This window comes from Zalophus californianus, chromosome 4, assembly GCF_009762305.2.
Source record: "Zalophus californianus isolate mZalCal1 chromosome 4, mZalCal1.pri.v2, whole genome shotgun sequence".
Classification (NCBI taxonomy): Eukaryota; Metazoa; Chordata; class Mammalia; order Carnivora; family Otariidae; genus Zalophus; species Zalophus californianus.
The window spans coordinates 171579086-171601467 of NC_045598.1; the positions used below are offsets into that span (position 1 = coordinate 171579086).

At 39.3% G+C, this 22382-nt stretch overlaps 2 protein-coding genes across 6 annotated transcripts in view; both read left to right on the forward strand.

Moving 5' to 3' along the window:
• Window positions 1-22382, forward strand: part of COL14A1 (collagen type XIV alpha 1 chain) — a 212549-nt gene that overhangs the window by 96034 nt on the left and 94133 nt on the right. For all 5 annotated transcript variants that reach the window (XM_027624793.2, XM_027624808.2, XM_027624828.2 and 2 more), the window contains 6 exons: window positions 580-709; window positions 3450-3572; window positions 5898-6047; window positions 9036-9152; window positions 16818-16964; window positions 21209-21265. In XM_027624793.2, coding sequence (XP_027480594.1) covers window positions 580-709; window positions 3450-3572; window positions 5898-6047; window positions 9036-9152; window positions 16818-16964; window positions 21209-21265 — 724 coding nt within the window. The remainder of the gene's footprint in view (window positions 1-579; window positions 710-3449; window positions 3573-5897; window positions 6048-9035; window positions 9153-16817; window positions 16965-21208; window positions 21266-22382) is intronic.
• On the forward strand, window positions 7238-8804 carry LOC113939183 (60S ribosomal protein L38-like). Its single transcript, XM_035727292.1, has one exon. The coding sequence runs from the start codon at window positions 7784-7786 to the stop codon at window positions 7994-7996; it is 213 nt and encodes a 70-aa protein (XP_035583185.1). The 5' UTR covers window positions 7238-7783; the 3' UTR covers window positions 7997-8804.

Here is a 22382-nt window from a genome sequence, read left to right on the forward strand (position 1 = left end):
TGGTGATTTCAGATTGAGGAAGACATCTCCTTTTAGAAATAAAAAAGCTGCCTCAGTTTTTAGTCCTACTGGTAACTCTGTTTTGCTCTGGAAAATGTGGATTTAATGTGTGGTTCTGTTGTTCTTGGCTAGTTTCCATTCTTTTCTAAAGGGCTGGGATGGGATTATGTCTGAGAGAGTAAAGAACGGAAGGCTGAATTTTCAAGAGGATACTTAAGTGGAATAAAAAATGATAAGCAGGCTGGGTTGTAGAATGAACCCTCCTAAGCTATAAATGCCTGCTTTCCAAAAAATGATGATTCTCACTTCTGGGTACTTTACAAATGCTGAAAAGATGTTGAGAGAAGACTATTCATCAGAGCCTAATTGCTTCAAATTTAAACCTGCTTTAGAGGTTATAAGCTGAGGGCTGCTGTGAGGGCAATTCCAGAGAGAAATGCTTTTGCATGCATGCCTCTTTTTCTCAAGCACATTGCCTTGCTTCTGATTATTTCCAAGTCCCCATAGTCCTGCTCCATTAGTAGACCAGCAGGAATAAAGGTCTTAAGTAGCACCATGGTCCTTTGTTTTTCTCTTCAGGTTATGGTGCCTGGAAGCCAGAACAATCTCCTTCTGAAGCCTCTGCTTCCCAATACTGAGTACAAAGTCACGGTGACTCCCATCTACGATGATGGAGAAGGTGTCAGCGTCTCTGCCCCTGGAAAAACCTGTGAGTGAAGCCTTCTCTCTGTGCCTACTAGCTGACTAATTAATTGAAAATACCCATCCCCTGCAGTGTGCCCCAAAAACCACAGTGGAGTGTGGTAGAAAGAGCAAAAGAGATTGAGAGACAGAAAAATCTGAATCTTGTCTCCACCCAGGCAAGCTGTATGGCTTTGGGCAAGGTGAGCAAGCTGCTCTGGGCTTCAGTTTTCTCGTGTGTAAAAGCTAAGATTTAACAAACTACGTCTTCCTCTCCAACATCTAATTCATCACAAGTCCTGTTGATTCTCCGAGATGTGTTCTGTGGGCCAGTCCTCTTTTGTCTTAATCTGACGGCTCTGCCCTGATCCACACCTCACTCTCTGTCACTAAAATGAGCGCTTCCACTCTTTGATCCTTCATTCTCCTCCCAGCAGCTCGAGAAGCTTCTCAAAATACCAGTCAGCTCATGTCAGACCTCTGTGTCAGGTCTCCCAATGGCCTCCCACTGTACTCAGGATAAAATCCAGCATCCTTCCCATGGCCCTACAAGGTGCTCTAAGACCTGGACCCCACCAATTTCCTTAATCTCACCGCCTAACAAGTGTCCCAGCCATACCTCCTTTCCTTCTCTTCACTGGACATTTTAAGCTTGTTCCTGCCTTAGGACTGATGTACTATTCCTCCCATACAGAATATCCTTCCCCAGATGTCTGCATTTTGGGCTTTTTCTTGCCATTTTGGTTCCAGCTCAAAGTCACCTCCTCAGGCTTTTCTGACCACTCCATGCAAAGGAGCTCCCACTCTCTAAGCTCTCAACCTGTTCTTTGGTTGTTGTTTTGTTGTTGTTGTTTTATCATGTTATGGCAGTAATGACTACCTGATATTTTCCTGTTTACTCATGTATTTGTCTATTGTCTGTCTCCCTCCCCTGGAGAGCAGCATCATGAGAGGCCAGAACCTCATCCATACTGTTTGCCTTTTCATGCAAAGCTCCTACGGTGCTGGGTGGCTCAGAGGGGGCATCACTCAGTGTTCTTTTGGGTGACTTGGCCATGACGGTCAAGCAAGGAGCATACCCCAAGAAGCACACCGTTGGTTAAAGGCACTACAAAGTCTTAGCTGTCTTCATTGCTGCCTGGTTGTCTGTATTTGCATGAACTACCTCAGAACCCAGTGGCTTCAAATAGGAACCATTTTATTCTAGTGCCTGATTTTATAGGTCAGGAAATTAGGCCAGGCTTGCTGGAAATTCTCCTCCATGTGGTATGGATTAAGGTCACCTGGTGGCTGGGTTGGTCTAGAGCATCCAAAACAACTTTACCCACATGTCTGGCTGGCATGTTGGTGGGGACACTTGGAAGGCTGGACTCAGCTGAGCCTCTCTCTTTCCATGTGGTCTCCGAGCCTCTCCATGGACTGTTTCCAGCAGGAGAATCATAGTTCTTACATGATGACTCAGGACTCTTAAGAGCAAGAGTTCCAAGAGGTGGAAAGTGGGAACTGTCATGACAGTTAAGGGCTATGTTTGGCCCTGGTACAGAGTCACTTCTGCTGTAGTCTGTTGGGTGAGGTATTCATAGAACCCACCCAAATTCAAAGGGAGGGCCATAGCCTCCACCACTCAATGGGAGGAGGGTAAAAATCCTGCACCCATCTTTAATCCACCACAGTTACCAACCAGTTATGCATGACTGGGTGCAGAATGGTGGCACGGCCTGAATTCTGTAGTTGGGCACTTAAGTGTGACTTCTTCAAGTAAGTATACAAGTCCTGAAAATTCTGTAGCTGCTGGTTTAAAATAAGCACAGTGAATTCTGTTGTTCTGAGTCGGTTTTGGATTATTTTTAACACTCAAATATTCTATAAAGTTACTGTAAACCCTGCCACTGTGGGGAGGGAGGGAAAGGGAAGGAAGGGAGGCAGCGGGGAGGTAGTTGGGCTCCATCTAACTGCTGCTGACCTGGGCTCAATGATCTACTTTTAACTGTCCTATGTTAAAAATTAGCATAATTTGTAAAAGACTTTCATGATGAGCAAATATATGCACTCACACAAACAGAAACCATTTAAAGACTTAAATCTTATTGCAGAAATACCACCACATATAACAATTATCTGTATAGTAGAATTATTTCAAGGTGTTGGTATAGGATCTTCCTATTATAAGCAATAGTCAACACAGCTACATTCCATCAACAGTAACAGAAATGATGATAGTATCTGTCAATATGCACAGTGGTTTACAAAGGTTCTCCATATAAATGGCTTAATGTTTTAATAAAAAATTGGTAAACAATAATATATAGTTTTGAACAATATAGGCGATATGAAGATGAAAGCAAAAAAAAAAAAAAATCATCAGAATCTTCCCTCCTGGAGTTACCATCATTACCATGGTGTGAGCACCCTGGATATTGCTGTACAAACATACTTTGATAGTGGAACACAGTGGTGTGTAGACAGAAATGTTTAATAAACACTATTTGATTCAGTTTTACTCAAAATAAACTGAAGAAAAAAGAATGAGAATGACCTTGAATGAACTACTGATCTTCACATGAAAGTGTTTCACCACAAGAATTAATCTTCTACATATTTAATGTTTAGAACAACCATAGACTCTCAAAATCTCACTGTGTGTTTTAATACATTTTTACTTGTAAATATTTTTAACATTATGGGAAGCTAGCTTAGATTTTGTTAACAGTGTAGTTTGTAAAGATGGAAACTACACTAAACCACTGGTTTTCCTTTTCTCTGCTCAGTGCTGCCCTCCGGTCCCCAAAACTTACGGGTCTCAGAAGAATGGTATAACAGGTTGCGCATTACATGGGATCCCCCATCTTCCCCTGTAAAGGGCTATAGGATTGTCTACAAACCTGTTAGTGGTAAGTAATGCTTTGTAAAAAAATATTGTTACCATGATTAGGGATCTGAAATGGTTTTCAAGATAAGTTATTTTTGTTTTGATTTTTTTATCTTTGCTTTTATCTTTAGTTTTGAGAAGTGGGGAGGGTCCTAACTTTTTTGAAAAAAAATTTTTTTCCTTGTATGGTTAGTGTTAGGATAGATGTTATCAGAACAATGATGTTATGACTCCACCTAAAAAATGATTGGGCATATTTATGAGCAGAATACACACTTGTTATGCCCCTAACCTAGGCGCACGCCAGACAAGGAGCCAGCCGAAGGATGCCTTGACTCGGTAGGAGTAGGAAGCTTCTATGGCTCGGTGGATATATAAGCCCTAAACATGCAGAATCTCTAATTTCTAATTCCTCTTCTATCTCTTCTTGGAGTAGTAGGAAAAAGTTGGCTTACCAACTTTTTAGTCTCTTCGTTTTGGAAACTGTATTGGAAACTGTATAAAATTTGGAAACTGTATAAAGTTCATCAAAGCCCTAAGCTTGTGGTTGTAAAATGCTTTTCCATCAGCCTCTAAGCCGCCTGGATGAGGAGATCTCTCTCCCTCCTTACCTGCCACATCTTTCCATCCTGAAAGCGGGAGAATGGCGCAAACAGGGGGCAATTATGGCCTTGGTCCAGATGTCTGGAGAGATGAGGCACCTGTTACACTATCAACTCCTGACATTAAGCATTTCTGGGAAGTTTAAACAGAAAACTAAAAATAGATATTAGAGGGGTCTTGTCCATTTTCTGGACTTGGGCCTTCAACTCTGATTATTCATAAGAAAGGGGTTCTCTAATTATGTTTACTGATTTGGCAAGAAAATTTAAAGAGTATTCTTTCAACCATTAAAAATCTCTTTCTGCCTTCAAAGAGCACATGAGGCTCAATGTGTCATCTGAAATGTTGCTCTTGCCTCTGGAACACTTTTCAGCTTTTTTTTACTGTGTTCTATTATCCAGGTCCATACAAGTAAAATACCCCCACCTCCAATTTCTCCAGACAGACATCTCTATGAACTGAAAATAAAATAGCAAGAATATACCATGGATGCACTGGCTTGCTCAAGACTGATTCTTTGCGATCCATCACCAATTTTGTGCTTGCTTTTCTTTAGGCCTGAAGCATGTGTTAATTCATAAAACAACCTTGCTAGATTCGTTCTTTGGACCATTTTGTAAATACTTATCAGATTGTCTGAGGGAAAATAGCTTTGTTTTAGGCTGGTGATTGTCAAGTGATGCAATTTTGCTGCCCAACAGAGAGATTTTTGATTGCTACAACTTGGGAGGCTGAGGGGTTGCTATGGGCATCTGGCGGGTACTGTTAAGCATCTTACGAGTCACAGTACCTCCCCTTGCCCCCTGCCATCCCAGAATTAAGAATTGTCCAGCCCAAAATGTCCATAGCACTGAGGTTGAGAACTCTTGCTTTAAGTTAAGTGGAAGAATTGTATGTGGTCATTAGAGTTAAGATTTTCGTGCATGAGAAAATCACTACTGAGATAACATGTACGTATAGAAATATATAAATACGTTGTTGGGAGGGGGTTCTGAAGTAAAGTAAGGAGTATTTTAGGAACTTGTTAGTAACTCAGAACTCTTAAAGTATGAGCGCAGATGGGAAAATGCAGGAGGTAAATAAGTTTGTATAGGAATGCTTTTAATGCTAAATCAAAGACTCCACTGGGCTGAAAAAGAGGTGAAAATGTAAAGACACTGAAGAAGCCAATTGGTCAAGGGCCTTGGAATAATAGTGTCATCTGTCTGTTCTTAAAAATGCTCAGAGGAGGGGATGGGACATTTGGTAACATTGGTAACATTTGTGCTGGACCCCCATGTGGCAAGGTATAGCACAGCGTCCAAGGTAAAATCTGCTGCTCCTGTCTTTTGCGTGCCTGCCGGGGACAAGGTTGGGTGTCTGAGAAGGGACAATTGAGAATGACTTCTTCAGTTTGGCAAGTGCCCCAAAGCCTACAAAGCCTGTGGCAGTGTAGTAGCTCCACTGTGACAACCTTACAATATGGCAGATGGTGGATTGTGAGGTGGACCAGCTTCTCTGAATAAGCACTAGGGAAAGAACCGTATTTGAGGGAAAGGACTAGATCCCTAAAAAAAGCCCTAGCGTGGTAGTCAGGTATGTCTGTCTCAGAGCCAGATGGGGCTAGGTTCAAACCCCAGCTCTGCTGATTGTCTTCTACGTAATCCTGGGCAACTGAAACACAGTCGAACCAGTACAATTCCCGTCAGGAGTGTTTCCATTTTTCCATATTCCGGTGTAACTGAAATCACTCTTTCTCCTTTAGTTGCTGGCCCAACCCTGGAAACTTTTGTGGGAGCTGACATTAACACCATTCTTATCACAAACCTCCTCAGCGGAATGGACTACAATGTGAAAATATTTGCCTCCCAGGCCTCGGGCTTCAGCGACGCTCTGACGGGCGTGGTGAAAACACGTAAGACTGATGTCCCGTTGCCTCAGCCCCTGCATGTGGTTTTGCTGCTTTGTTTTCACTGTAACTCAACCCCTGCTTCAACTTGGCCGTTGGTTTTTGTTTTCCTCAGCATTGCCCTTTCTGGATGGTGTTTCATGGAAAGAAAGGTGTGCTCCTCGCTCAGGGCTGTAGTTCAGCGTCCTGGTTGGCAGGCTGAACATCAGAACCTGGCATTCAAACATACTTGATGGTGGCAGATAGGATTTCCTTCTGGAAAGTCTTTGTTGGCATTTTTCACATTAGGTGAAATTTTCCAACCAGCCTGTAGCCTGACATGGCCAACGCCAGTCAAAGTTGGGCCGGAGGGGGTTGGGGGTGGGGGAGGTTTGCCTTTTCTCAAAGTCTTTGCCCCTCCCCCCTTATGTGAACACACACACACATGCACGTGCATGTGCGCACACACACATACACACACTTGCCATCCATAAAAGATACAAAAAGGACTTTCTTCTGTACCTTTTAAGGGTTTTCATGCTGTCTGCCTACCATCTGGGACTTCTCATTGGCATATACCACTTCCAGACAGCCATGGTATAAGGCAATGTTTTCCAAACTCCAGCACGTGTGTTCCATATTCCTCAAGTTTGCTATCCTTCCACACCATCTGTTTAATATATTTCTTTAAATCGACTTACAATTTTTTTTACCTTAAATACTTTTCAAAGCCCACGTAATTATCCTAATACACATTCAAGATAATACGAAAATAATGAAAATAAACATGGTGTGGCTGTATGCTCATTCAAATCATGCTGAGTGCTCTCAGCTGTGCGAGCCCCACACCTGAGAAGGACAATCAAAAGTAGAAGTCTTAAATCTGCCACTTATTAGCTGTCGCCTTGAGCAAATGACTTAACTTCTCTGAGCTCAACTCTAGAATGAAGATAATAGGCTAATTGTGAGGCTTGCAGAAATAATGGGTAAAATGTCTGCCCTATGGCAAGCGCTAGTGAGTAACCGTTATTATTATTGTAATAATTGTGCTTTATACCCTTGGCCCATAAGTCACTCTCATCCCTCATCAAATAATTTATCTGATGAATAGAATGCTGCAAGAATGGGGCATATATTAAATCAGACCCCAAGCCACCTATTTTGGCCACCTACATGTTAGATAGGGCCAGGCTTTTCACTAGAGGAGGCTTCCTGAATCTTTTGGTATGGATTATCTTAAGACCTTAAAGGCTGGATTACAGAATCACTTTAATCTCAAAAGACATAATCTCAAAAGACATAGTCTTCAACGGATCTAGGCAGATGTTGGCCTGTGGTTCTGATCTTGTACTTGGCTGGTGCAGTGATGCCATTCTGGGCCCTAGGGTAACCTCCAAGGGGTTTTCCTGTTGTTCTGTTGTAGCAATGCCACTGCCCTTCCTTAGGAGCCCCCTAGACTCCCCTGCACACTTTCCCTCCCCCTCTCCTCCTTTCATTGGCTTATCTTCATTTTCCTCTCTAGATCACTCTTTCTCTCAGGGCCACTTTTTCTGTCTCTGTGATTTTTTTCTTGGCCTCTCTTTTCCATGCTCTGTCTTGTGTCTTTCTATCCTCTTTTCTCTGCTTCTCTTCTTCTGTCCCATTCCTCTTCTCTCCTTCAATAAATACGTTGGGTATTCCAAATACATCTTAAAAGAGAGTATTGACCCCTTTCTTGCTGCTTGCTGTGCCGGCCGCGCGCTCCCGTGCGCCCCCCCGGAGCCATGCCACGCAAAATCGAGGAAATCAAGGACTTTTTGCTCATGGCCAGGCGAAAGGACGCCAAATCCGTCAAGATCAAGAAAAATAAGGATAATGTGAAGTTTAAAGTTCGGTGCAGCAGATACCTTTACACCTTGGTCATCATGGACAAGGAGAAGGCAGAGAAACTGAAGCAGTCCTTGCCCCCAGGTTTGGCAGTGAAGGAGCTGAAGTGAACCTGGCCCGCTGATTTGAACTGTATTAAAGTTTTAAAAATTCTAAAAAAAAAAAAAAAAGAGAGAGAGTATTGAATTGTTTTATATTCTGTCCTTAAAATAAAAATTAGTTGGGCGTTTTATTTGTTTTCTCTCTTTCTCCCAGGCAGAGTAAAAGCCCATACAATGCAAATAAATTAATTTAAGGTGTTTGTTAAATTTAGTGTGGTGACATAAATCATCAATAATTCCCCCCCCCTTTTTTTTATGGAACAAGAACGCTTATTTACTCAGCATTGGGAAAAGAGGTCTTCTCTCTGATTTAACAGAAAGGAACAATGTGAAGATGTAAATTTTGATTAGACAAGATTATTTTTACCATCTTGAAAAATCATTTTAAACTATTTTTGTGATAAGAGGTAGTGAAGAGAGAGGGAAAAACAAGAGAAAATGATGTGGACAAAAGTCAGAGGTCATTAGAGAAAGTAAATATTAATTTCCTACTTTTTCTGCTTGAGTCTAAATGATAAACACCAGATATTTACCCCTTTCTCGTATTGGAGAAACACTATTTTTATTGCTTCCCCCAGATAACCTTTCTGTGAATTATTTTTGTATATCAGTGTTCTGTGATGAATGGGAATCTGTGTATTTGTTTTTTATAATTTTTAATGCGTTAAATCTTTCATTTTTACATTTGTGTTCTTAATAATACTTAAGAAAACACAAATAAATAAAGAGGGAAGATTAAAAATCACTCAGAATTTCACCATCCATTACATCTGGTCTTTTCCCTGTGAACAGATATTTCCTTTTTTGTTTATAAGTATCAAATAGATGGATAAAAAATTATCCATAATGTTTTGCACCTGCTCTTTCCAGTAATAAAATAGTTATCTTTTGTGCACTGATTTATTGAGTTGATGGATTTCCCACCACTGGCTATGGGAATTCTAATTCTTTGCATTAGAATTTTATTGTGTTAAAGTTCACTTCAGACTTGGGGACATTTATGGCATTGTCTGTAGAGTGACATAGGTGTGTTTCTATTTCATTCTAGTGTTCTTGGGTGTGACCAATCTTCAAGCAGACCAGATTCAAATGACTAGCTTGTGTGCTCGGTGGCAGGTGCATCGTCATGCCACTGCCTATAGGGTGGTTATAGAATCACTCCAGGGTAAGTGCAAGCCTGATTTTGTCAGGCACTCATGTACTTGGTTCTGTGTAAATCTCTGTGGACAACATGTAGGTAACATTAGACGAGAGCCCTCTTCTTGAGGAGGCGACGTTATATTATGGATCGTGCAGGATATGGAGTCAGAATGGCTAGTTAAGCCAATTCTTTAACCTCTCCAAATGATCATTTTCTCATCTGTTTAATGGGTATAACCGTGCCGATCTTGTGGCATTCTGTGAGGTTTAAGCTGAGATAAATCCACGTGAGACATTTACAACAGTGCTGTGCACACAGTAAGCTCCAGAGAAATGTTAGCTCTTACTGGTAATAGGAGACAAACAGCCAGGACTAACACACAGTAAAATTATACGGTGCTATTATTTTGGCATTTACTCCATGGGGATCTCAGTTTGCCTTTAATGTTTTTTCTTACTGACTCTTTTCATTTTGGGGGATAGTTGGTGAACAACAAACTTGTTCAGGAGATGGTTTAATATATCTATGCCATCATAGGCAGGTTTTTCAGTATTACCATTCTCAAGTACATCCACAGTTTGGGACTTAGTTTCAGAGTTGAAACACTAAAAATGTATGTTTATTTCAAGTAAAAGTTTCAAGAATAACAACAAAAGGCTGATTCCCAAAAAGTGAGTTTCTAGGGACTGTTAATCCTGTTTTCACATTATCAGCTTGGATAATATTCAGAAGATGAGATCAAATAATGAAAAATACTTTGATCTGATTTGTATTTTTTTTAAAGATTTTATTTATTTATTTGACAGAAAAAGACACAACGAGAGAGGGAACACAAGCAGGGGGAGTGGGAGAGGGAGAAGCAGGCTTCCCGCTGAGCAGGGAGCCCGATGTGGGGCTCTATCCCTGGACCCTGGGATCATGACCTGAGCCAAAGGCAGACGCTTAACAACTGAGCCACCCAGGCGCCCAATCTGATTTGTATTATCAGTAGAAAAGATATGTCTTGTTATTTGGGGGAGACTTTAGGAGACAATCTTTCAAATTTGGTAATAAAATTGGTAAAAAAAAATTTCTTTCTGGACAAACGATCATGGTTTTCTCATTTTAAAAAGTAGGAGCTAATTTTGGGGGTCTGAATGGGACTGGGCTTAGTAGACCATATCTTGGGTCTAACTACATCCAAAGTGCAGAAATCTCACTTTTGGTCTAATCCAGAGAGTGGAAAGCACAGATTAGTAGAGCAGTGAGGACATTTGGAAATACAGGGAGAATGTGAGAATAGAACATAAGCAACCCGAGAAGAGACTCCTGCCAACCCCAGCCAAGACAGTGTCTCAACAGACATGCTAAGCCACTAATTCCTTGATCCCCTGTGTGTGATCCTTATAAGGACCCCTTTAGCCTGGCATGACTAAACATATGGGAGTGGCTTTGTTCTGGAATAAATAGTGAGTAAGGAAAAGTCAGGACAAGTCGTATGGATTTCACGGTTGTATTTAATATGATTTATGGGATGTTTAAGCAAAAGCACATGAAAGCCATGCAATTGTTTGAGAAACAAGTATAAAATCTTGAGGAGTTATGTTTCATATATCTTTATAAAATGAGTTAAGTCACATTTTCATTAGAAGGGTTGACATTTAGTGGTATTTGTTAGGCTTTTAAAAAAATACCAAGGATAAAAATCACACTCCCAAACTATCCCACAATTTTTTTTAACCTTTTATATCATTTAAGAAGTTGAGATGAAGGGACATAGGCTCCTATGGATATTCATTGCCTTTCATAAAAATTATATAGACTGACAAAAAGATATATCAAAACTGGATTTATCAGTGGAACTAGTGAGCTCCATAAGTCTTTTTTAAATTAAGTATCTTTAGCATATTTGCAAACTAGCACTGGGATTTTTATCAGAAGCTAGGGGATGGATGTGTCTGATAACATTGATCTGGTAGTCTAAAACCTCAAAAAGCTCTTTCTGAAGCCAAGACCTTTGTCAGCAAAAAAAATCTGAGTCTACATTTCCTTCTTATCTTCAAGAGAAGTTAACTTGTACTCCCTCAGTACAGCCAAAAACCTCTTCGACTGAGCCTTGATAGCCTCAATTAAACAAGAATGAACAAAGTGTTGCTCAATTGATTTTTCATCAGCATTTATAGCTGGGAGACTTATGAGCCCAATTAGCTTACATCTCATTCATCTAGTTGTCTAACTGAATAATATTAATTAACAGACAGCAACAGTTTCTAATTCACAGCCTCAAAGAGGAGTGTTGGGGGTGGGGAGGGAGCGTGAGGATAGAAGTAGGGAGTATGTTTGTTTTAATATATAGTTTAGATCAAGGCATAGTCTTCCTACGCCAGAGTAGGGAAGAATTAGGTTGTGTTTCTTTTCTTTTTTTAACATTTTGACCTCCTTCACTGATTTCTCCTACGCCCCTCCACCCCAACTCCTGCCCCTGGCAACCAGGAATCTGTTCTCTGTATCTATGAGCTTGATTTCAGGTTCCTTTGAGTTCCTTTATTTTACAAAGAAATGCAACCATTATCCTGATTGGTGCCTTGATGGACTTGTGGTCAGATGCAGATTCTTCCATAGGCAGATGGTTTCAGAGCCCCCTTTGTTTTAACTTTGGAATATCTCCCATTGGCTACATATGCTGCCTGTGCAGAAATTTTAGTCCTTCCACCGAGAGGAGATACTAGAGAGAAGTGGGATCTAATTCCTCCATGTGATAGAGAAAAGCTTTGTCCCAGAGTGACCTATTTTTGAATGCTTCTGACCAATTCCTACTGTTTGACAAGTAATTTTTTTCAGTTGTTTTTCTCTTTTATTTTATTTTATTTTATTATGTTATGCTAATCGCCATACATTACATCATTAGTTTTTGATGTAGTGTAGTCCCCATGGTCTGGTCATGTGCATTTGTATTCTGAGATGAAGTCAGTGGAGAGGGCTCTGTTTTAACCATAATTGCTAGTCAACTTCTCTGGGCTTCAGTTTCTCTAAAATGACTTTTTTTTTTGAGGCTTTTATCTGAGGTCATACCTACAAATTTCCAAGGTTTTTGTGAATAAAGTAGTCAGGCTGTATCGTTCAGGTTTGTTTGTAAATGGTAGAAATGCAGATTGAAAGGGACTTAAGTTTAGGGTCAGTTAATTGACTAATATACTGGGAAGTTTGGAAGTGTCTAGCACCAGGCACATCTGGATCTAAGTGTTCAAACAATGCCATCAAGACCAAGTCTTGCTCTCTTCTGCTCTACGCTTATGCTCAGCCAGATTCTCTGAGTTGGCCCCAGTCAGATCCAGAATGACATCCTCCCAGCTAACGGCTTAACCAGTCTGAGTGAAAAGAGAGCTCCTCTTTCTCAGTAATTCCAACAAAAGTCCAGGAACTGAGTCATATTGGCTTGGCTTGGGTCACATGCCCCTAAATCTGTCATTGAGTTCAAGGGCATGAAATAAACTGGTCAAACTTGGTTGCCTCCCATCTCTGTATCTGGAGGAGAGGAGGGTTGTTATTCAGTTCTTCCCAAATCATAAAGACCAAGAGTGGGGAAGAACAGATTCAAAGAAAGAGGGAATAGACGCAAACCAGGCAAAAACAACAGATGTCCTCTACTCATATAAATATTATGACTTTTTTTATAGCCAAGAAGAAAAAAAAAAGAAAGAGTACCAGAAGGAAGAGGTCCTCTCAGGAGAGACTGAAATAAATCTGTGTTTGAGTCACTCATGCCCTTGCCAAATTGAAATTGTAGGCTTTTGGTTAATGGTAGGACGGACCAAAGTCAGCGACTTTTGGTTGGTCTTGGGTGGCTCAGAACCCCATGAGAGCCTCCATTAGTTCTGTGGATGCTCTGGGATTCTGTCTCTCTCTCCAGCTATTTTTGAGTTGACTTGGCACCCAACGTTGGGTATAGCATTTCCCTTTAAGTTCACATATTTAGATTCTACATGGTCCCCAAATTCCCTTCCTAATCTCCATAACTTGGTGAATTTCTTTCTAGACTGCTTAAGGAAGGTTTCAAAGGACGTTCAACTTGTCTTCTGTCTTTTGGTGTTGAAATGCCAGTTTGCGGTATCATTGACAAACAGAATGGGCAGCATAGTGGAGAGCCTACCTTACCAGACACCAGATCCAAAGCAAAAGATCATATGAAACAAAACATATTCTCAAGATTAAACTTTGTGAAGCAGTGACATTATGATTGCGGGTCAGGGTACTTGAGAGACCTGGGGATTGGAAGCATTTATATCATAAAATGCCAGCAGAGTATTCTGGATCCTGGATATTCTTTGCTTGTGGATCTCAGTAAGTACTCATAGGACATTTTGGTGAGTCAAGCTGATGGCATCGTTATCAGCAGAATAATAACCCAAATGATATATTCAGCCTTGCTTCATAAGAATGAAGGCACAAAGACAGATTTTCTTCCCCTTTTCCAAAAAAATAAATTAACTCCCTGCTTTTGGCACACGGGGTTGAGGAAATTAGTCATCATTTGATCAGTTTGAATGTTTTCCTTTAAGGCAAAGCCAGTAGACCTAAATCACACATGCCAAAAGCAACATGGATACATCCCCATTCATGTAACCCCTCTTTGTTATTATTGGGAATTAAAGCAATACTGTTTCCCAATAATTTTACAGTGCTTGTTCCAGTTTTCCAATGTTTTGAGATTTTTTGTTGTTGTTTTTAGCAGCAAAATCCATTTATATTCTATTGTCGAGGGTCTATAAAGTGTATGAGTATCCACGAGAAATAGAGATGACAGAAAAACACTTTCTAGAATTGATTCCTGGAGAGTTCCTGGAAGCTTTTATGGAGATGGATTAATAAATTAATAACAAACATGCCATAGGATGTTTGTTTTACAGGTGACTCACAAAAGCTTGCAAAAGACTCCAAAGTTGTGGGTAAAGGTTAGAAAGAAGCAGATTGTGTGGAGTCTTGAGCCTGGGAACCACAGACTGAACTTGGACATGAGCAGAGTGCAGAGTTTATAAACATTTTCTTACTATCAAATTCCTGTCATAGCGAGATACAATTTCACAAACACCTGAACAACTCTTTTTTTATTTCATCATTTGATAATATATATGATAAGAACATTTTTTAAGTAGACCTTAATTCATTCTGAACAAATATATTACTAAAGATTATATAAATTTCACTTTTGAAACTCCTTTATATTTTCAGTCATAAAAATAAAAAATAAATTTCAAATTCCATTTAGCAAGTAGCTTTAATTTATTTATATTTTTAAAAACCTTATTTATATTTTTTACAAAAGGATTTTGTCCAGACAAATTTTAAATGACATATGTCATGTTTGTCCTGATATATGTGTGTTGTACTAGATGTATGTTTTGTTCCAATGTATATTAAAATATAGATTGAAGTTTAATAGGTATTCTATATTCAAAATAGAAAAATTACTACTTCACATTTTTTGTATTTTGTACTGTTCTGTTTTTAAGTTTTCTATATTTTGTTTATATCTAATAATCGGCAACTAACACTTTGAAGTTCTTTTGAACCACTAAATAATATATATAATGTATTCAATCAATGTAGTTTTTAACACAGGTTTTTAAATTCGTAGAAATAAAGCTAGATAAGGCATTAAGTAGACTGATACAACTTATGGGTGAAATAAAGCTCAATCTAGAGCTTTTTAAATAATTGTTCTTTTCATGGCAGCAGTGATTCTTCCTTTTAACCAATTATCCATGTGGTAAAAAAAAAAAAGAAAAGAAAAGAAACACTCTATGCCAGTGAAGAAAATCAATTTGAAACCCTTCAGTAATTAAAGCTGCCAAAGGAGGCCGCTTTATCCAGTGGAGAAATAAAGCACTGAATCATAAGGGATCCCCTTCTGATCTCTGCCAGATATCACATTTGCTTAATTTCATATGCACTCCACAGATCTCAAACTGCTTTATTTAGAAAAACCATACATGTAACTTCCACTGTTTTATGATATATTAGTGGAAATTAAAGCAGCATCTTCTGAAACTGTGACTTAGAGTTCTGAATTTAATTTCAGTTCTGCTACTTAGCATATGGACTTGATTAGGAGACTAACTTTTCTGGCCTTCAGTTTCTTATCTTTAGATTGGGGATAATTATACATATAAGGATCAAATGAGTCGATCCACATAAAATCTTTAGAATAGTGCCTGGCACATGACAAATGCTCATTAAATACTGGTTATTATTATCATTCTTGTTGTTGTTTTATGAAATACAAAGCACAGAACCTGGCACACAGTAAGCCCTCAGAAAATGATGAGTATCTTTAATCCAACTACCCTAGACTCCAGACCCAAGAGCCAGCATTAACTTCTCCAGGAAGGCAAAGCCATCTTGCTCTGAATATGGGAATGAAGAAAGTAGCCAACAGTTGAACTGGGTCTACTATGTTCTTTGTGCATCTGCCATGGTGGAGACAAGAAAGAGAAGGTCCTTTGTGGAGATGGCTGTATGTGGCTGTCTTTTTGGTAGAAAAGAACTTTGGAACCAGGAGTTGGAAAATAGTTCCACAGAATGTAGAGCCCTAAGCCACAGAAGCACCATGTTTTACTTACTCAGTTAGGATTTTGAAAGAAGAGAAAATGATTTTCAGAGTGGATCCAGCCTCCTCTGAACTTCCTAGGAGTCTTCATTGCCATTAAAAGAAATCATGAGTGTCAGTTAGAAATGAATGCTGAGAGGTAGGAAATTGGGTGTTCTGGGGACTTCCTGACCGTCTCAGCACCACTCCAAACTCTTTTTTTTTAACTCATTTGAGAGAGAGAGAGAGCATGAGAGGGGGAAGATCAGAGGGAGAAGCAGACTCCCCGCTGAGCAGGGAGCCCGATGCGGGACTCAATCCCTGGACTCCAGGGTCATGACCTGAGCCGAAGGCAGTTGCTTAGCCAACTGAGCCACCCAGGCGCCCTGCCACTCCAAACTCTTGCCTGCATTTGTGGCAGTTCTGAAAATAATCTGGACCTGTGGATGAAGCTTCTGAGACCCTGGAAGCACACCTCTTCATCCACAGGCATAAGGACTGCCTAGAATTCTATAATCCTAACTCAGTACCTCTATTTTTATTTTTATTTTTTTAAGTAAGCTCCACACCCAGTGTGGGGCTTGAACTCACCACCCTAGGAGTAAGAGCTGCATGTTCTTCTGACTGAGCCATCCAGGCACCCCAGCATACCTATATTTTTAGGCCACTGGCAGGAAGGGCATCTTGTTGCCTGGTAGAAAGTTGTATGGGGCCAAAAGGATGTGTCTTTTTGTCAATTTGTAATTGATTGGCTGTGTTCTGGAGATTCATGTTGATAAAAGAATATTCTAATTTTTAAAAAGTAAGTATGCTCACCTCCCCACTTGTCCAAAAGATCAATTATGACATGTACACACAATTATATACACTAATAATTTGCCATTAAAGCATTGATCTCAGGAGTCTTTTATTCTCATTTTTGAACATATGAAAATGTGATTTTCAATTATAAAAAAAAATCAGTGGATGTATTAACTCTTTAGAAAAAGGTACAGTACCTAAGCAAGTATAATTCAATCTGAAGTTATCTGATTAGGCCATGCATATTAAGCATTTTAGAAGCAAATCATCTACTGATAGCTGTTTTTAAAAATTTCATGTGTGTATATTTTGCTTTATTATAGACACAAAAAAGCAAGAATCCACAGTGGGTGGAGGGACAACCAGGCATTGCTTCTATGGACTTCAGCCTGATTCAGAATATAAAATCAGTGTTTACACAAAGCTTCAGGAGATCGAGGGACCCAGTGTGAACATAATGGAAAAAACACGTAAGTCAAGTGTGTCCTCTCCGATCCCTGTCTCCCTGGACAAATAGTATTTTAGGTATCCTGTTTTGGTTCAGAAACTTTATTCCATTTAGAAAAATGTTAGCTATTGCTGCCCAGGAATATCTGTAATACAAGTTTTCTTCCTCTTCTCCAGTCCCACAATTCACTGCATGTGGCCCACTGATGTCATCTGTATGGGGTTTTTTCCATCCTCCGTATGTTTCACAAAGGACTATAAGGCCATATGATAGCAAAATGCTTGAAACAATGACCTTTTTTGTGATCTATATCCATAAGGAACGTTTGTGGTATGCAGAGTGTGAAATGAAGTTTAAGGCCCGGGTCCTGACATTCAAACAATGGCATATTACCACAGCTATGAGGTGGGAATGGAGCCAAGATGTTCCAAATGGCTGACCCTCAAGTTATTGCCTACTTTAGAGACTCTTGCACTCTTTCCAAGTTGGCTGCAGATCTGATGTACTGAAGGGAAAGGGAAAGTATAAAATTAAAACAAAACACTTCTTACATGTTCTAAAGACCAAGGAGAGTGTCAACTTCTTGGAATGGCTTTTAATCAAGGATTTCTGATTGTAAAGGCACAAACATGAAAATTGTCGTGAATTCTGGGGAAATTTGTGTACTTAATTCAGTATCTTGAACTTAGACTCAAAGTCCCTGTGGATTTTGTATCTGAATAAGTGGTGGGCGATGGGTTTTCTTGGTAGCCCCTCCATCTTATATCTGACATTTGGAAAGTTCTGTCTATGTATAGGTCTTTCAGTTCGTCTGGCACAGGCAGGAAGAAATCATCAGCAGTGTGTGACCTTCAAAAACAGACAGGGAAAGTATAACAAATGGCATCATCCAATTTTTTTCTAATATGAAGATTTTATTTCTTAACACTAAAATATTCCACATTTTATATTGCATATATAGTTTTAAGGTATAGTCTATATATCGTAAAATTTACCTATTTTAAATGTACAATTCAATGATTTAAAGAGTTGTATTGTCATTACCACAACCCAATTTTGAAACATTTCCATCAACCCAAGGAGTTCTTTCATACTCATTCACACTCTGTCCCATCTTCAGTCCCAGGCTATTTGCTTTCTTTTCTTTTCTTTTTTTTTTTTTTCAGGTTTTATTTATTTGAAAGAGAGAGAGTGTTTTTTTTTTTTTTTAAGATTTTATTTCCTTATTTTACGGAGAGAGACACAGCGAGAGAGGGAACACAAGCAGGGGGAGTGGGAGAGGGAGAGGCAGGCTTCCGTGGAGCAGGGAGTCCGACGAGGGGCTTGATCCCAGGACCCTGGGATCATGACCTGAGCCGAAGGCAGACGCTTAACGACTGAGCCACCCAGGCGCCCCTGCTTTCTTTTCTTATACATTTACCTTTTCTGGACATTTCAAAGGTGCATGTGGAATCTTTCACTTACCGTATGTTTTTGAGCTTATTCATGTTGTAGGACATTATCAATAGTATGTTTCTTTTTATGGCTGATTAGAATTCTATTTTATAGTTAGAGGATCATATAATTTTGAAGTTACTAGGGACCTGGTAGTGCACAAGATTTTGAATCAAACAGACTTCTTTGGGACCCTTTCTAACATGGTGGCCTTGGGCAGTTCCACATCTCTGAGCTTCTTTTTGCTCAGCAGTAAAAATTAAACACTTTTTCTCTTATCGCATGTGGTGGTGGTAAAGATCCAAGAGAACCTGTTGAGGAAGTTTTCTACCCATATCTTACTGAACAAGTATTCTATATCACCATGACTGTCTTCTTAGAAGTCACAAACTGATGGCCACAGGGTAGATATCACCGTGAAATAGGTTTTCTCTGAGCCATACATTTTTTTCCCCCAGGCTTTAAAGAATTTGTTGAAAGTTCAAAAGATTTGACAACCCAGGACACACATATCATGGTGCCAATCTGCTGAGACCAACTGCTATCTCTTTTATACAGTATATGTGCTCTCAAGTTTGTTCCTTGTTAATGTGTAGGCTAGTTCTTTGCTCATTTTCATTACTTGCCTGACCTTTAAAAATATTTTGGGTTTGTGATCCCTGGTCTACTTCAGCGTTCCCTAACCTTAACTCCACAAGTGTTAACTACCAACCCAGGGTTAATTTGGATAGCTCTGTTTGATGTGCTTCCCTTATGTTGGGGATATCTGGATTCTTGTAGCTTCTATCCACTGGCTCTAGTTCACCTTTCTGAATCAATGCAGATCAAGATTGCTCCCTCTTTTATGGGGCAGCCCCTCACATATTGAAGACAGGGACCATCTGTATGCCACATAGAGGATATAAACATATATCACCAGTTCACTGTGGTTCTTTCTACCCAAAAGAGTCTTTGGCCAGATGTTCTGCCCAAACATATTGATCTGTCTGCCATTGCTTCTCATTGATTTGGTTCCTGGATGTAGAACTTAGGATATGCCTCAATTTCCCACAATAAAGAAGATGGACAATTATAAAGATGACCCACTACTTCCACAGATTTTAAGATAAATACATCTGGCTTTAGAAGCATTTTATGGTGCTTTCAAGAAAGTTTTACAGTCCTAGTTTTGGTATTAAGATTTCTCACTTTTTATTTTACATTTGACACTTTTTAGCTTCAAAAGTTGCCTTTAAAAGATAAAAGTGATATATATTCACAATAATGGAACAGAAGGTAAAAAGTACTTTGCTGACTTCCCTCTTTCCCCATTCTTCCTTCCCACAAGTGCCCATTTGTACCAGCATGGTCTCCTTCAAGAAATTCTCCCTAATCTATCTCTCTCTCTCTCTCTCTCTCTCTCTCTCTCTCTCTCTCTCTCTCTCTATCCAATCTATATCTATATAGAGATATATTGATATATATCTGATAGGTTTTTTTTTGTTTCACAAATAGGATCATAGCATGGTATTCTGTGACTTGCCTCATTTCACATACTAATTAATCTCAAACATTTTTCTATATTGGTAATATACAGTTACTTCATTTTTTTTAAATGTTGAATTATTTTATTCAAATAATTATATTTTATTGCCTCTTAGGGGTACCTGGGTGTCTCAGTCGTTAAGCATCTGCCTTTGGCTCAGGTCATGATCCCGGGGTCCTGGGATGGAGCCCCACTGGCATCGGGCTCCCTGCTCCCGGCAGGGAAGCCTGCTTCTCTCTCTCCCACTCCCACTGCTTGTGTTCCCTCTCTCGCTGTGTCTCTCTGTCAAATAAATAAAATAAAATACATAAATAAATAAATACTGCCCCTTAGAATTGAAAGAGACCTTAAAATTAAAATTCATCTCTCCAACCTTCCTGCCAGTGAAGGAATTCCCTTTATAACATTCCTGACCAAGTAAGCAGTCTGCCTGAACTCAGATCTTTCCAGCTATCTGGTGCTCACCTGTTTCAAAGGGAATGGCTATAATTAGTCAAGAGTTTTCCCTCATATTAATCTGAGGTAATAAAAAGAATTTTCTCAGTTTTTCTTAAATTTTTAGTGCCAAATAAAGAACAAGAAAAGAATATAGTAACATTTAGGATGTTTACCTAATGATGCCATAATTTCCTTGCTCTTTACCACATGAACTGCTGTGGAAGTCACCACTCTCATGTAACTATCCCCCGTTCCTTTAGTCAATCACACTTGGCATATTACCTGAACGTCTCATCCCTTATCATCCAGGTTGAACTGATCTGGACACATGGTGGCCTCCCAGTGTCTTGCCATTTGGTCCTCAGAACTGAAAGTTTTCCAGAGAGAGTCTGAGCAGAAAAGAGAGCAAATTAGATTCCATTGGGGACCACATCCTGGGGATGCAGGGTGAGAAGCAGGGGGGAGTGCCATGAACAAGGATTGATGGTCAGTCCTTAGTTAGGCAGAATAGAAACGAAGTTTATTATATGTGTGAAAGAAGCCAGAGACAAATCTGAAATGGGTTGGCAGGAGTCTTGCCTTAAATCAACATTAGAACCACTTTGTAGTTGACAGTTTGATTGCATTGACTCCTGCTGGGTAAACTGAATTGTGGCAAAATGGCATTTCAAGCTCTCAGTCTGAGTTTAGGGGATGGATGGAGCCATTTTAACAGGCTGTGGCTGATTTATAGTAGTCACTAACTTCACTATATTCTCCAAGAAGACAATGGTCAAAATCATTGACTTTCCTGAAGAATTATTACTCCATGACCTCCCTCTATTCACCACAGATGTGATGGCTAATCCATGTTCCTTTTCTCTCTACAGAGTCACCTCCTACTCAACCACCCACTTTTCCTCCGACCATTCCACCAGGAAAAGAAGGTAAAAGAATAATATGATAATGCTGTGATTTTAGGTTCAGGTTTTCTCTTGGTTTTGTTTATTAAACAAACATTAAAAAGAAGAAAAGGGTACAAGGAAGAAATTTAAGAACACAATTTCATATCCCAGAGGTAATTCCTTCATGCATTTTGATGTATTTTTTTCTCTGATTTATTACAGAAATTTTCATTTTGAGTATATATTCACATAGATTTTGCTCTCATTTCAAAGTTGAAATCTAATCTTGATTTCATTTTTCTTTGGTAACAGAGGACCAGATTTTCTTTAATAAGCTTATAATTAGCAGATCTTGTGATCCCTTTCAGCTCTAAATTCAAACCATAAATTTGTAAAATTTTATAAATCTCAGGACTTAGAAGAACAACCTTACCAGATCCTTATCGTCCCTGGATTATTACCTCACCTGGAGATAGTTTATTCTATAGTATAAATACCTTTAAGGGACTAGCTTTAAGTACAACTTAATAAAATAAAAACGAAGTGCTTTTTTTTCCTAAAGAAAGGAGAAAGGCACATTATCTCATAGAATATTTATGTGCAACTGGCCTAAGATGAAAAGATTCAGATTATTGAAGAGTAAATTATTTGTTTCATCATAAAACAGAGTCAACCACAATGATGCACACTAATAAGGGGAAGATAGGCATAGATAATCTGAAACGGCACAGGACACCAAGGAAGGACTACTGAAAAATGTTTTTGGTGGAGTGAGTTTTTGTTGGTGTGTTTCTTGCTTGTTATGTTGGTATCAGTAATAACTACTGATAAGAGTCTCCCTGGGCTAGCATTAATGTACATTTCTTGACAAGTACCAATGGGTGGCAAAAAGGCATAGAAAGAATTTTAGAGCAAGGCTGGAACTTTGCTTACAGCCTTAGCCCAAATGCATATCAAATTGTAGATTAATCTGCTTCCATTATGTCCTGTGCCTGCCTTCTGAATTTGAATCTCTCTGAAGCTACTGACTCAATAAGCAGAGAATAGGGTACTTAGAGTAATAGCTTGGACTTTCTTCTAATAAGTGAGTACTTGAGAGTATTTGTTGCTACCTTCTGACTCTAAATCACTTTAGTTCCTCATTTTTCTATTCTTTAAT

Excerpts from the sequence above, each read along its gene's own strand:
- LOC113939183 (XM_035727292.1), top strand. The coding sequence starts at position 7,784 with ATGCCACGCAAAATCGAGGAAATCAAGGACTTTTTGCTCATGGCCAGG.